Consider the following 15,651-nt stretch of genomic DNA (forward strand, 5'->3'; position numbering starts at 1 on the left):
CTGAGATTGACCTTGTCATTAAAATTCTTCATGATTCCTCCACAGAGTGGACCAGGAGAGTTCAGAGGTTCCCAGTGGTCAGTCAGCCCAGCAGCATCAAACACAACTGGACTCCATATTTATGGTTTGTACATGTACAACAACAACTGCTTTACATCTATTCTGTCCACAGTCATCTCCATGCTGCTCTTTGTAGACCAGTGGATTGTCAGTGTTTCCAACATGGATCTGATGTTTGGCTCCATGATTTCAGTGTGATTGGCTCATTCATAAATATTCTGTTCCAGCTGCTGGAGGACAACATCATCACTTTTGTGAAAAACGAGCTGAAGAAGATCCAGAAGGTTCTGAGTGCAGATTACCCAGAATGCTTAGAGAGTGAGAGGAGCAGCAGCAGAGAGGCATTTGAGAAGATCACAGTGGACTTCCTGAGGAGAATGAAGCAGGAGGAGCTGGCTGAACGTAAGCGGATTTCTAAAAAGATTTAATATGATGGATAATATGAAATTGAACTTAAACTGTGATGAGTATTGTGTAAAACATGAAATGATTTTTTTTTCATTTTGTTTCATCATTTAGAACTTTCTGCTGCTGTTTGTCAACGTAACCTTAAATCTGCGCTGATGAAGAAGTTCCAGTGCGTGTTTGAGGGGATCGCTAAAGCAGGAAACCCAACCCTTCTGAATCAGATCTACACAGAGCTCTACATCACAGAGGGAGGGACTGCAGGGGTCAATGATGAACATGAGGTCAGACAGATTGAAACAGCATCCAGGAAAACAAGCAGGCCAGAAACAACAATCAGACAAGAAGACATATTTCAACTCCCACCTGGAAGAGATGAACCAATAAGAACAGTGCTGACAAAGGGAGTGACTGGCATTGGGAAAACAGTCTTAACACAGAAATACACCCTGGACTGGGCTGAAGGCAAAGCCAACCAGGACATTCAGTTCATATTTCCATTCACTTTCAGAGAGCTGAATGTGCTGAAAGAGGAAAAGTTCAGCTTGGTGGAACTTGTTCATCACTTCTTTACTGAAACCAAAGAAGCAGGAATCTGCAGCTTTGAAGACTTCCAGGTTGTGTTCATCTTTGATGGTCTGGATGAGTGTCGACTTCCTCTGGACTTCCACAAAACTACGATCCTACCTGACCCTAGAAAGTCCACCTCAGTGGATGTGCTGCTGATAAACCTCATCAGGGGGAAACTGCTTCCCTCTGCTCGCCTCTGGATAACCACACGACCTGCAGCAGCCAATCAGATCCCTCCTGACTGTGTTGGCATGGTGACAGAGGTCAGAGGGTTCACTGACCCACAGAAGGAGGAGTACTTCAGGAAGAGATTCAGAGATGAGGAGCAGGCCAGCAGGATCATCTCCCACATCAAGACATCACGAAGCCTCCACATCATGTGCCACATCCCAGTCTTCTGCTGGATCACTGCTACAGTTCTGGAGGATGTGCTGGAAACCAGAGAGGGAGGACAGCTGCCCAAGACCCTGACTGAGATGTACATCCACTTCCTGGTGGTTCAGGCCAAAGTGAAGAAGGTCAAGTATGATGGAGGAGCTGAGACAGATCCACACTGGAGTCCAGAGAGCAGGAAGATGATGGAGTCTCTGGGAAAACTGGCTTTTGATCAGCTGCAGAAAGGAAACCTGATCTTCTATGAATCAGACCTGACAGAGTGTGGCATCGATATCAGAGCAGCCTCAGTGTACTCAGGAGTGTTCACACAGATCTTTAAAGAGGAGAGAGGACTGTACCAGGACAAGGTGTTCTGCTTCATCCATCTGAGTGTTCAGGAGTTTCTGGCTGCTCTTCATGTCCATCTGACCTTCATCAACTCTGGACTCAATCTGCTGGAAGAACAACAAACAACCTCCCAGAATTCTGAAACAAGAGAAACAAGAGAAACAATTCTACCAGAGTGCTGTGGACAAGGCCTTACAGAGTCCAAATGGACACCTGGACTTGTTCCTCCGCTTCCTCCTGGGTGTTACACTGCAGACCAATCAGACTCTCCTACAAGGTCTGCTGACACAGACAGGAAGTAGCTCTCAGACCAATCAGGAAACAGTCCAGTACATCAAGAGGAGGCTCAGTGAGAATCTGTCTGCAGAGAAAAGCATCAATCTGTTCCACTGTCTGAATGAACTGAATGATCGTTCTCTAGTGGAGGAGATCCAACAGTCCCTGAGATCAGGAAGTCTCTCCACAGATAAACTGTCTCCTGCTCAGTGGTCAGCTCTGGTCTTCATCTTGCTGTCATCAGAAAAAGATCTGGATGTGTTTGACCTGCAGAAATACTCTGCTTCAGAGGAGGCCCTTCTGAGAATGCTGCCAGTGATCAAAGCCTCCAACAAAGCTCTGTGAGTAAACATGTGTTTGTATCTTTATTTTCAAAAGTATTTCTCATCAACTCTGTGATCATTTTAATGTTTCGTAGCAGCAGACAGTGTCAGCGTTTCTGAAACCTTTGTTCCTATAACACTTATCAGTGAACCAACATATGGTGGGTCCATAGGTAATCAGTCTAACTGGTTGAAAACAAATGCAAGTAATTAAAAAGGTCTATCACTTCTTTGGCTTGTCCCAAAAGCACATAAAACAATCTAGTGTTATATTGTTTTACTCCTCTAAACTAAATTCACTGCATTGTAGGTTTAATCCTTCAGGAACCTCTTGCAGGTTTAAATAGCCTCAAGGTGTTCAGTCTTGATCTTTTATTCTTCATTTCTACTGCATATCTGCATAATCTGCAATCAGACTCTCCAAAAGTTGATTCTGTTCATCTGGACGTAGCATTTTGTGGGAGAAACATTTGGTCACTCATCCAAGTGACTTGTTCAGTCTCAGCTGACTGAAGGTTTCCCCAATCTTATAAACAGTACATTTGCATAATGACTGAAACCAGCCCCTTGAAGGAATAATGGGCTGGGAGGTCAGTTCTTTCATCATTATTATGCAAATTCTCATGACCATTGATCAAAGACCACTGATCAAAGACCACTGATCAATGGCCATGAGTACCATTCACAGAGAGCTGGGGGAAAAGGCTGCACTCACAGCATTGTAAGATGGTGACAGATGTACCCTTAGGCCCCCTCCTCAATTCAGAGATGGTCTTTCTCTTTTCACGTAAATGGCCTCCTTGACTCTGCGCTCAAACCAGCTTTCCTCCCTGTCCAGGATGTGTAAATCCTCATGATTGAAAGAGTGTCCACTGGCCTGTAGATGTAAATAAACTGCAGAGTCCTGGCCTGACGAGATAGCTCTTCTGTGTTGTGCCATCCGCTTCGCCAGAGGTTGTTTGGTTTCCCCGATATATAAGCCCTGGCAATCCTCCTGGCACTTAACAGCGTACACTATGTTACTCTGTTTGTGTCGCGGGACCCGATCCTTGGGGTTGACCAATTTTTGGCACAGCGTGTTTTGGGGTTTAAAAGACAGAGACGCAGTGTTTAGAAAAAATGTGTCTCAGTTGTTCCGATACTCCTGACATGTATGGGATCACTACAGACTTTCGCTTAGGCAGCGGTTGCCCGTCTATCCTGCACAGCTTGGAGCTTTGTATTGGCGCCTTCCCAGCTTTGACAAAAGTCCAGCTGGGATAACCACATTTACTCAGGGCCTTCTTGATGTGATGTTTTTCTGCTTCCCTGGCCACTGTGTCAGTGGGGATGGTGTTCGCTCTGTGTTGTAGCGTCCTGATGACACCCAGTTTATGCTCCACCGGATGATGAGAGTCAAACCTTAAATACTAATCCATATGCATAGGTTTCCGGTACACATCGGCTTTTAAATGTCCCCCATTACTGATGGAAATCTCACAGTCTAAGAAGGCTAACCTGCCACTTTTCATATCCTCCCCGGTGAATTTGATGTGTCGGTCCACCAGGTAAATGTGATCTGTGAAATGCGGTACGTCCTGAGATTTGATTTTCATCCAGGTGTCTTTATTACACCTGCTTCACATACAAGGGTCAGTTCTACAGACAGAAACATGGGTGTGCCATGGGTTCCCCAGTTTCACCCATCGTGACCAACTTGTACATCGAAGAATTGGGAAAGAGGGCTTTGCTGTCCTACCCTGGAAGACCACCAAGTCATTGGTTCAGGTATGTGGATGACCAGTTCCAAAAGCAAACACACTTGGTCGATGCTGAGAGTGGTCCTGTTGCTGAGGTTGGGGTTATCCTGTAATCTCTTACGCACTACCTCCAACGCTTCCGTGACTGGGATGCAAGTGAAGAGAGATGTAACGTCGTACGAGGTTTCATCTGCCTCCATAATGACATCTCTCACCTTTACAACAAAATCCAAAGTGTTCTGGATGTGGTGTTCAGAGCTACCTACCAGTGGGTTGAGGGTCAAAGCCAGAAACTTAGAGATGTTATAGGTGACCGAGTTGATCATACAGATAATCTGTCTTAAACGTGAACCCTCTTTATGTATCTTCGGTAAACCATATAGACTTGGTGTAGATTCCCCTGGGTATAGCCTATGGTATGAGGTCAGTCAATAGCATTGTCTGTCATGGTTCTGGGTCGTTTGGCCCAGCATTTTGAGTTTCTTATGTTTTGGTTTGATTTTGTATTATGGGTTATTTTTTCTATCTCTGTCTTGTTGATCATTATTATTATTATTGTTATCATTATTCTTAGTCTGTGGTTCAGTTTAGGGATGGGTATCGTTTAGGTTTTATCCAATACCGGTGCCAAATCGGTACTTTTGACATGGTGCCAGTGCTTAAACGGTGCTCGAGCCGGTGCTTATAGAATGGAGAACACAAACTTTGTGCAAAAACCTCTTATGTTTTTATTTTTAGCAGTCTCTTTTTTTTCTGCAAAATGATAATAACTGTTATCGAGATAAAAGAAAATTGCTTCATTGCCACAACATATATTTCATAGCATTTAAACATACTGACACCATATTAATCTTTCACAGGTGCAGTCATAACCATTTATACATTGTTATATCCGTATACACATTGCAGTTAGGTGCTCATAAGGAGTTGAAGCTTTCCCAGGTAATAAAGGTCTCAAGCTTCATCCAGCGTGAATGTCTGGGTGACCCATCGGTTGAGAAGCCGGGAGCTTAAGAAAGATAGCACACATGCTTACAAATCACATATATATCTATATTACATATAACTTAGAACCAGACTTAAGTACAGGCCTAAATGTATTCAGTTAACATGCTGCACTAGAGCTTTCTTGACAACAGGTGACGAGTGAAGAGGACCAGCCCCTGGAGGCCACAGAGGCCTGAGTTTATTGCCTTTTTTGGAAAAAGATGCCAAAATGAGGAACCTCTATGCTGCAGTTAATTCTTAAAATACATGAATGTTCTGTACATGCAAATTATGTGCTTGTAAACGCTAGAAGGGGCGTCATAATACCCTGATGCTATAAAAGCAGTCTGAAGTATAATTTGGGCGAAGACCCTTGCTGATGTACGCAGTGACTGTCTTCCCGCGCGTGTACTTCAATAAAAGATCGCTTTGACCCAAACCTTCTGGACTGTCTTGCCTTTGTACTCTCTACCAATTTCGAACCCTTAACACTGTCCAGCCCCACTAACGGGGCAATCTGCAGTAACCCTAACCCGCAGTAGATGTGTTAGGTGTGAGGTCTTGCAGCAAGCTATCAAATACGGTGCATTTCTCGGCTTTTAAAAAAATGCTATGCGTTACCAGGTGTTTCATCAAATTTGAGGTGTTACCTACTTTGCACAGTATCCCCTCTTAAGCACCAAAGGGGTTTCTGAGCTTCCTCCTCAAAAATGCAATGCCCAAATTTAATTGATTATTTCTCTGCAATTACAAACTCTGTGCTTACAATCTTGGTATCAAAATGAAGCTAACACTTGTGAAATTTCAGCAGAGGTGTAAATATTGATGCAGATATTACTGTGTCAAAGTTACTGAGACTGGAACACAAAAAAAGTAAGTAGATTTTATCCTCGCCTATTATTTTAACCACACATTTACATGGTAATGGGCCTTTTCTGCCATGCGCATGGAGCGCTTAATTGGCCTCTGGCCCTTTAAACTCTGAGGGGCTGTAACTTTGGTTTCTTTTGGTCAATTTGCATGATTGACACCTCTTTTTAATTGTTTGAGCCAATAGAATCATAGTAACGATGCCATATTCACGTTCCTTCAAACAATCAGACGTTCCAAGGCCAAAACCCAAGTGGGCCCAAATTTACTGCATGCGACGACTGTCTAGTCACGTGTCTATGGGTGGGTCTAAAATAGAAGTTGTTGACGGAAAACGGCTCTGATGCGGCTAGGTAGGCGTGGTAACTGCTGATAATCATGTGGCTACCAGCTACCAGCTACCGGCGAAAATAATGGAGGAAATCTGTCTTAGTGCATTTGCGCCGCTGTGTGTTTTTGTGGTCTTCTTTTGTGGCTCATTCAGTGAATTTAGGGCGACCGTGGCTCACGGGGTTGGGAAGCGCATCTGTAACCAGAAGGTCGCCAGTTCGATCCCCGGGCTCTCTGTCCTGGTCTTTGAGCAAGACACTTTACCCTTCCACCTACTGGTGTTGGCCAGAGGGGCCGATGGCGCGATATGGCAGCCTCGCTTCTGTCAGTCTGCCCCAGGGCAGCTGTGGCGACAACTGTACCTTCCCTCCACTAGTGTATGAATGTGAGAGTGAATGAATAGTGGCATTGTAAAGCGCTTTGGGTGCCTTTAAAAGCGCTATATAAATCCAATCCATTATTTTTAATCTGTTGCTCTGCTACAAGAACGTATGTACCTGGGCCCGCCTACTACCCCTTGAAAGGCAAAATGATTGGCTAGAATCCAAAGTGTATGACATTTCATGAAAAGAAAATAAAAAAGCACCGACATGTGCGCTGCTTTTTGGTCTGATTACTACCGTTTATGTCAGAACTGGTGCCATAATGGCACCGGATACTGGTACCCATCCCTAGTTCAGTTAAGGGTTTTTGTTCTTGTGCCGTCATGTTTAGTATAGGGCTTTGGAGTTGACGTAACGCCGCAATGCATTGTGGTATCGCGGCACCATCTTAGAAGGCCACGAATCAAAACAAACACACTGTGTTGGAAGGACGACTGCCAGAACCATGCTTAAAATCAGCTCAAAAGTCAAAGGACTGTATCGAGACCGATTGCACCTGGACGCGAAGAGACGGTACTTGGAAAAAATTGCATGCATTGGTAATGTGGACCCGTATGAAATACGACAGTGGAGTAGAAACCCTGAAGACCTACCGCCATTTTCTACCCTGATACCTTCTCGTACCTTCTCTTTGGAGTCAGCGGATACACGGGTGGCCACGCCCCCTCCCGTGACATCACACTCCAAAGCCCTATAGCTTTTCTAGTTTTGCTTCCCCTGTCTCGTTAGCCCTAATCTCTCCCAGCTGTGTCTCCCTCCTGTCTCCCATTCCCTGATTGCCCTGTGTGTATTTAAGCCCTGTGTTTTCTGTGCCCTGTGTCATGATTGAGGATGCATCAAGACTGCAGTCAGTCTGTAACTATAGTGCTGTGACAAATTATTTCCCTGATTTCTGTTTATTTTGTGTTTCTATAATTACATGTTTCAGCTCATTAAACAAATTTTAATGTTAGACAAAAATAATCCAAGTAAACACAAAAAGTAGTTTTTATATGATGATTTCATTTACTTAATGAAACAACACTATCCAAACCTTTCTGTTGTAGCTGTGCCCCACACCACATTTTTTTAAAACCTGAGTTCAGTGTCTTTAGTCACAAATATATTTAACAAATACATGGAAAAAACTAAAGATTTAGGAGGAGGAAGAAACTTTTCCACAGCACTTCTGGTGGCTTCTTCTGATTTCATAATCATAGCTTTGTTTGTAACTAACCTTAAATACAGTGCCTAATTTTTATCATTTATAATTGCCACAATTACATCCAGTTTACAGGAAAAGCTAGCACTTTAAATTGTGTTTTAAATGACCAGTAAGCTCGTTGTTTTTTTTTTATGTATTAAGTTTTTTTTATGACACCTGGGCTAAAAGTTGTCAAGAACTGTAGCAGAGCAGTCCAAAGAAGCTGGCATAAATAACACCTTTTTTTTCCTGCTTCCATCTTTGTTGACGTTAGGTATCTAGTCATCAGCTAGAAGTTATGTTCATAGCAGGTTTACAGTTTGTTTTCATAACTTCTACATCAGAGGGCAGAGGAGGTGGAGCAGCGTGCTTCCTAAAACTGGCCAATCAAAAAAAGCGGTCTTTCAGGGAAAGGTGAGCTGAAAGATGAAGAATGTAATATATGTTATTTCAGATAAAGGATTTAGTGAGGAACTACCAACACGGTCCAGAATGTGATAAGTACAGATTAATTTGAACTTTATGTAATCACAGACATTAGAATTAGGAAAGTGACCAACAGTACTTTATGCATGTGCCAGCAGGTCCATAGGTAGTACCACTAAATCTACCTGCTTCTCACTGGCTTCCATTTAGATGTAGAGGAATGATTCTTTTACCAAACAGATTCTGCTTGTTTTGTTTTTTTCTTTTTCCTGATGTAAATTGTAATGTATTTATTTATATATTTATAAATCTTAAATAAATATTTTGTTTTTATTTTTTAATATGCATATTTATTAATTTATTTATTGTATTTTTTATGTTAAATACATTTTTGTTATCTTAGTTCAACATATAAAGTAATTTAATGTAAAGGCAATTTGTTTTTCAGACTGAGTGACTGTAAGCTCTCAGAGAGAAGCTGTGAAGCTCTATCCTCAGTTCTCTGCTGCCAGTACTCTAGTCTGAGAGAGCTGGACCTGAGTAACAATGACCTGAAGGACTCAGGAGTGAAGCTTCTGTCTGCAGAACTGAGGAGTCCACATTGTACACTGGAAACTCTGAGGTTAGATTTTTTTTCACTTTTATTTCTTGTGGACACCTGGAGTTGTCAGAAATTGCAGCAGAGCAGTACAAAGCATGTTTTACTAGGAAGCTGCCATAAACACATTTTAACAAGGAGTCTGTTTGAGATGTTCAGTGTCTGAAAAGACTGTTCAACACAAAGGTGATTATGAATGCATTCTTTATCACACAAAGATGTCCTGCTGTGATCATGCTGTAACTACAGTCCTATCTATCCAAACCTACCTGTGTTGGTGTGCCCCACACTATATAGATATGTTTGTTTCGTCCCTTGCCCACTGATGCCTTCTTGTTCCTGTAGCCCACTATTCCCAAGCTAGTGGCTCAAGCAGATCCAGAAGAGTGCAGTCCTAAGAACACCTAAGATACTGCGCAGGACTTTCAAGCTCCCAGGCCTCTGGTAGAGCACCCGAGCTTGAAGGATAGACCGCCCGCAGGGGCGAGCTGGGTGTTTTGTTTTTGTTTTGTTTTTTTAGTGCCAGGAGATTAGCATATGTGTTACATACCACAGGGTCACATACTCTTCTCCTGAAAGTGCATCAGTAATGTCCCGAAGGGCTTTCAGAGCTTTCTGAACTGCCTCCAGGACCTCTTTGTCCTGCCAAGTAGGGACAAGAGGTCTAGTTTTCATGTGGACAGAGAGGGCTTTAGAAAGCACTCTGTCCTGCTCCAGAACCCTCTCTATCATGAGCAGCCTTGATCCCCAGCCAGTTGCTGCCTCTCTGACTAGCTGGTGACTTTGAAGACCCTGCTGTATTTGCACTTCAGCCAGTTCTCTTTTCTTCCTCCAACTGTAGGAGAAGCTGCTGACGACTTTCTTACACAAAGAAATAGCCCGGGTAATGTGGGCATTATCCATAGCATGTCCTGGGACACAAAATACAAACTTTTAAAATGACTTTCATTCTTATGTTCAGAGGCAGATCGCTCAAAGGCAAATTAACATAATCTCTGTTTAGTGGGGATGTATAAGATTTAGCTATACATTTTACAAATGTAAAATGTGTTGTGTAATTGTGTATTACTTTTCCCTGGAACACTCTCTCACAGTCTGTTCTCTAAAACCTAAAAGAGGAATTATGGATTTGATCAGCTGGTCCCTGAATACAATTGACACCCTTTCCTCAACGAGAAGTCTGGGCTTGGGTGAGCCTGAGTGCTGATGATATCTACCTATTTGGAACTATGATAACAGGGTTCTTGCTGATCGGAGCTGGCTTGGCCCTGGCTTATCGAAGAATTAAGAAAGCGGAACCGGCTGTTCAAACCCCCACAAGGCTGCCCGCTGGGATTGAAACGATGGGACGAGGCGTGAGTTACTCAAAATGGGCTCACTGAGTGCAACACGGATAAGATCTTGGAGAAGCTTATGGCTGCCGTGAATTCTCAGAATAAGACCTCTGTGCGCAAACTGAATTACATCTTGGAGGGACTCACTCAGAATAACACCTCTGAGCGCAAATTGGATCACATCTTGGAGAAGTTCACTGCGGTCATGAGTTCTCAGAATCTACTCTTTGAGCACAAGAAGGACAACATCACGGAGCGCAAGTTTGAAAACATCATGGAGAAGCTCACAGCTCTCCAACGGGAGATTGAGAGACCAGTGTCGGACTGTTAGAACAGCTTTGAAATTCATATGAGTTGTTTTGCCTTCCAAACAGCATCAGTTCTTCTAGGTACACTTGCACACAGTTTCTGATGGAACTCAGCTAGAAGGTTCTCCAGACATCTTGGAGAACTACCCACAGATCTTCTGTGGATGTAGGCTTCCCCACATCCTTCTCTCTTCATGAAAACCCACACACTTCATAATTTTGAGATCAGGGCTCTGTGGGGGCCAAACCATCACTTACAGTACTTCTTGATCTTCTTTACGCTGAAGTTAGTTCTTAATGACTTTGGCTGTGTGTTTGTGGTCGGTGTCCTACTGCAGAATACATTTGGGGCCAATAAACAAATCATACATTTGTTTATTGGCCGGATAGGCGACGGGGACGATGCCCCGGGTTTTTCTGGAGACTTTTTGTGCCACAGCGGAGGCCTGCCGGTGGCCACAGGTGGAGTGGGCTCCGCGTTTGCTTCCTCTGCTGTTGGGGGAGGCTCAGACGGCGGCCCTGATCCTGCCGCCGACCTCGAGGAGCAGCTTCCAGGATGTGAGCCGGGCAGTGTTGGACAGGATGGGACTCGCCCCTGAGGATCATCGCCGACGGTTCCAGGCCTGTCGGCTGACCGCGAAGGATTGGCCGTTTGCTTGGGCCCGGAAGCTGCACAACGCGTCAGTGCGCTGGCTGCAGCCGGGATCATCAGAGGGAGAGATGCTGCTGGTGGACAAGATGATGCTGTAGCAGTTTGTGGAGGGGCTGCCTGCGGAGACAGCGAGTTGGGGCCGGTGCCACCGTCCTGCGAGTCTGGAGGTCGCAGTAACACTGGTGGAGGACCATCTCGTCGCCAGAGCGGGGGAGCCCGGGGAAGGCGGCCAGAAACCGAGCAAACAAGCCCCAGTGCCGGCACCAAGGCACCAGATACCTGCAGGCAGAGTGCAGGCAGAGTGCCGCTCTTCGAGCCCCGAAGAGCGGCACAGATACCAGGGCAGGAGTGCTGGAAGTGCGGGCAACCGGGACACCTGAGGAGGGACTGTCCTCTGATGGAAGTGGGGCAGGTGTTCCGTGTCACCAGTGCCCCAGCACCCTCTCCTGGTCCAGGAGGGACGTACAGCATTCCGGTAAGGACTCGAGGGGGTATATGCCATGCTTTGGTGGACACGGGCTGTATGCAGACCCTCGTGCACCAAAGCTTGGTTCGCCCCAGGGCATTGCTGGAGGCAAAATGGGTGGAGGTGAAGTGTATTCATGGTGATGTTCACAGGTATCCCATAGTGCCGCTTTTATTAAAGTATAAGGGCAAAACGCATAGAGTGACGGCTGTGGTTAGTCCGCGCCTGTCACATCCCCTAATTCTGGGTACGAATTGGCCGGGGTTTCATCATCTGTTAGGGCAGTACACGGGGATGTGATCACGACCTTTAGTAGTGTGTAGTGTCTGCGCGGCACTCAGCGGTGACGCAGGGTCGTCCGACACTGACTCCGGGTAGGGGGAGACGGCGGGTCCTTCATGGGAGGCCCCGCCGGCTCCGGAAAATCCGCCCAAGGGTCATTTCCAACTGGAGCAGTCTCGTGATGACACCCTACGCTCAGCCTTTGACCAGGTGATTGTGATTGATGGTCATGTGGTGCACCGTGAAGCAGTGCGGACCTACCCGCGCTTCATTTCATTAAAAGATATATCGAGTCAGCCGTGACACTCGCACGGAGGAGACACATGCCCAGTTGTTGGTGCCGCAGGGCCGCCGGGAAATGATTTTCCAGGCAGCTCATTATAACCCCATGGCAGGGCATATGGGATATGAAAAAACTCTGGAGCGAATAACGGCCCGATTTTATTGGCCGGGCATCCGAGCGGATGTGCGCCGCTGGTGCGCATTCTGCCCAGACTGCCAACTTGTTAATCAGCCGGCCTTACCAAAAGTGCCTTTGCGCCCGCTCCCACTCATGGAGGTCCCATTTGAGCGCATTGGCATGGAGCTCATCGGGCCATTTCACTGGAGTGCAAGCGGCTATCGCTTTGTATTAGTCCTGGTGGATCATGCAATGCGATACCCGGAAGCAGTCCCGCTGTGCAACATCTCTGTCAAGAGTGTGGCGCAGGCACTGTTTCAGGTCATCTCCCGAGTTGGAATCCCGAAAGAGATACTGACTGACCAGGGCACTTCGTTCATGTCTCGCACACTGCGGGAAGTGTACGAATTACTGGGCATTAAATCTATTCGGACCAGCGTCTACAACCCTCAGACGGATGGGCTGGTGAAGTGGCTGAATAAGACTTTAAAGTCCATGATTCGTAAGTTCATTACCGAGAATGAACGCAATTGGGATCGCTGGCTAGACGGGAGGTGCCCCAGGCCTCCATGGGATTTTCTCCCTTTGAACTGCTGTTCGGCAGAAAGCCGCGTGGGGTGCTTGACCTGATTAAAGAAAGCTGGGAGGAAGGTCCGAGCCCCGCCAAGAATGAGATTCAATACGTGTTGGACCTGAGAGCGAAACTCTACGCTTTGAGAAAGTTGTCATGGGAGAATTTGCTCCTGGCTCTGCAGCATCAGCAACGCCTGTATGACAGAGGGGCTAGACTCAGGCAATTTTCACCTGGAGACAAAGAGCTTGTATTACTCCCTTCTTCCAGCTCAAAGTTGCTTGCCAAGTGGCAAGGACCCTTTGTGGTCACACGGCGAATTGGGGACCTTGACTATGAGGTCGCTCGGTCAGACAGGGGAGGAGCGCCGCAGATTTATCACCTCAATCTCCTTAAAGCGTGGAGAGAGGCTGAAACCGCTTCTCTGGTGAGCCTGGTTAAGGAGAGAGATGAGTTGGGGCCGGAGGTACCAAAGTCCATCATCCCCGCCTCCCTCCCTTGTGATGACCATCTCACACAGGCCCAGAGAGCGGACGTTGTCGCATTACAATACCGTTTTGCTGAAGTGTTCTCCCCCCTGCCCGGCTGAACATCTCTCATTGAGCATCATTTTGAAACGCAGCCTGGCGTGACGGTGCGTTCACGGCCCTACAGGCTTCCTGAGCATAAACGGCAAATTGTTCAGAGGGAATGGCTGAAATGCTGAAAATGGGAGTGATAGAAGAGTTGCACAGCGCCTGGTGTAGCCCCATAGTTCTTGTTGTGAAGAAGGATGAGTCTATACGGTTCTGTGTCGACTATCGCAAGGTGAATGAAGTCTCACGCTTTGATGCTTATCCCATGCCCCGGGTCGACGAGCTCCTGGATCGGTTGGGCACGGCCCGTTTAATCAAGGGCTACTGTCAGATTCCCTTGTCTGCCGAGTCCAAGGAAAAAACAGCCTTCTCCACTCCGTATGGTTTGTACCAATTCGTTACGCTTCCGTTCGGCTTGTTCGAAGCCCCTGCAACCTTTCACCGCCTCATGGACCGGGTGCTGCGTCCGCATGCTGCATATGCTGCCGCCTACCTGGATGACGTGGTCATCCACAGCCACATCTGGACAGAGCATGTGCAGTGGGTGGCTGCGGTCCTGGAGTCCCTGAGGAGGAGGAGGCTCACGACCAACCTGAAGAACTGTGCAGTTGGACGGAGGGAGGTACAGTATCTGGGGTACCACTTGGGGGGCGGGCAGGTGCACCCACAGGTGGAGAAGACAGCAGCTATCCCATCCTGCCCGCACCCCAAGACTAAAAAGGAGGTGAGCGGGTTCTGGGGCTGGAAGGTTACTACCGCCGTTTTGTGCTGGGGTTTGGGCAGCTGACCAGCCCCTTGACCGATCTCACCTGAAACGGTGCTCCAGATCTGGTTCAGTGGAAGGAGCTGTACCAGGCGGCGTTTGTGCAGGTAAATCTCTCTGTGGGGAGCCGCTGCTTCACATTCCTGACTTTTCCCTCCCTTTTGTTCTGCAGACTAACGCCTCGAACAGAGGGCTGGGGGCCGTTTTGTCCCAGCAGGTAAGGGGGGCCGACCGCCCCGTTCTTTACATCAGCCGGCAGCTGACAGAGCGTGAAAGACGGTACAGCACCGTGGAGAAGGAGTGCTTGGCTATCCGGTGGGCGGTCGACTCCCTTTGCTATTACCTCCTGGGTCGCTCATTCACCCTCTGCTCGGACCATGCCCCGCTGCAGTGGCTCCACCGCATGAAGGATGCCAACGCCCAGAACACCCTGTGTTATCTGGCTTTACAGCCCTTTAAGTTCAAGGTGGTTCATAGGCCGAGGGCGGAGATGGCTGTGGCCGATTTCCTCTCTCGCTCGCAGGGGGGGAGTAGGTTCAGCCGTATGGCTCCCCGGCCTCAGTCGGGTGGTAGCGGTGTGTGGTGGTACCGGGCGCGGCTCCGGGAGAGGAGTGGTGCAGTGAGCTCAACAGGGCGGTACTGGAGAGGCAGGTGAGAACAGCTGATGGCATTTGGGCTGATGACGGTTTCCTTCCCCTTTTTTAGTGAGATGGGAGTGGAGCGGAGGGGAGGGGAAGCTGGGATCAGCTGAGACCGGAACTGTCCAGACTACGGACTGTCACAACAAATGAAAACTAAAAATAAACGTGGCATCTGGCAATAAACACTGTGTACGAGTGTGAAGTGCATCTCACAGAGTTCTGTAAGGTGGTTTGTTTCAGGGCAGGAGGCAGGGAAGACTTCACGGTCTGGGATACAGCATACAGTTTAACACACTATTCATACTGCACTTATGGTGGAAAAGATTAGCAGTGCTCCAACCTTTTGTTTGGGATGCTTTTTCCACATTCTCTACAGAATGCATTATTCTGCTGCTCATCTGACACTTTGAATCTGAACCATCTCTCCAATCCAATCCAATGCATTATAAATAACTGAGCCACTGTTTTTCTTTTTACCAACCAGCTCCTCTTCCATTGATACCGTGTCCACCCTTCACTACATACAGGTGAAGCGATGGTGGAGGGGGCGTTGTGTTCAGTGAAGGAGAGAGGCAGGGCAGAGTGACGTCATGTAGAGACAAACGTGGATGAGAGAGAGGCAAACTAGTGGCTCCACAAGTATAATTATAATACAACACCGACTATATTGATATAAAGGATATTGTCAAAATTTTGTATTAAATTATACTGACATTTTTTTTAAACTCGATGTATGTCCCAATCCCACTCTGTAGTGGTGATTCAAGGATGTGGAAAATAAATCAT

At 46.8% G+C, this 15,651-nt stretch overlaps 2 protein-coding genes across 2 annotated transcripts in view; one reads left to right on the plus strand and one right to left on the minus strand.

Annotated features, from left to right (window-relative positions):
* LOC134622284 (NACHT, LRR and PYD domains-containing protein 12-like) overlaps window positions 1-15,651 on the minus strand; it is a 1,346,881-nt gene that overhangs the window by 414,904 nt on the left and 916,326 nt on the right. The window lies entirely within an intron of this gene.
* Window positions 1-15,651, plus strand: part of LOC134624399 (uncharacterized) — a 342,378-nt gene that overhangs the window by 75,939 nt on the left and 250,788 nt on the right. Inside the window, exons 13-17 of the mRNA XM_065470000.1 lie at window positions 46-77; window positions 580-749; window positions 2,308-2,375; window positions 3,957-4,124; window positions 8,724-8,897. Coding sequence (XP_065326072.1) covers window positions 46-77; window positions 580-749; window positions 2,308-2,375; window positions 3,957-4,124; window positions 8,724-8,897 — 612 coding nt within the window. The remainder of the gene's footprint in view (window positions 1-45; window positions 78-579; window positions 750-2,307; window positions 2,376-3,956; window positions 4,125-8,723; window positions 8,898-15,651) is intronic.

Source organism: Pelmatolapia mariae, linkage group LG3_W, assembly GCF_036321145.2.
Source record: "Pelmatolapia mariae isolate MD_Pm_ZW linkage group LG3_W, Pm_UMD_F_2, whole genome shotgun sequence".
In the NCBI taxonomy this organism is placed as follows: Eukaryota; Metazoa; Chordata; class Actinopteri; order Cichliformes; family Cichlidae; genus Pelmatolapia; species Pelmatolapia mariae.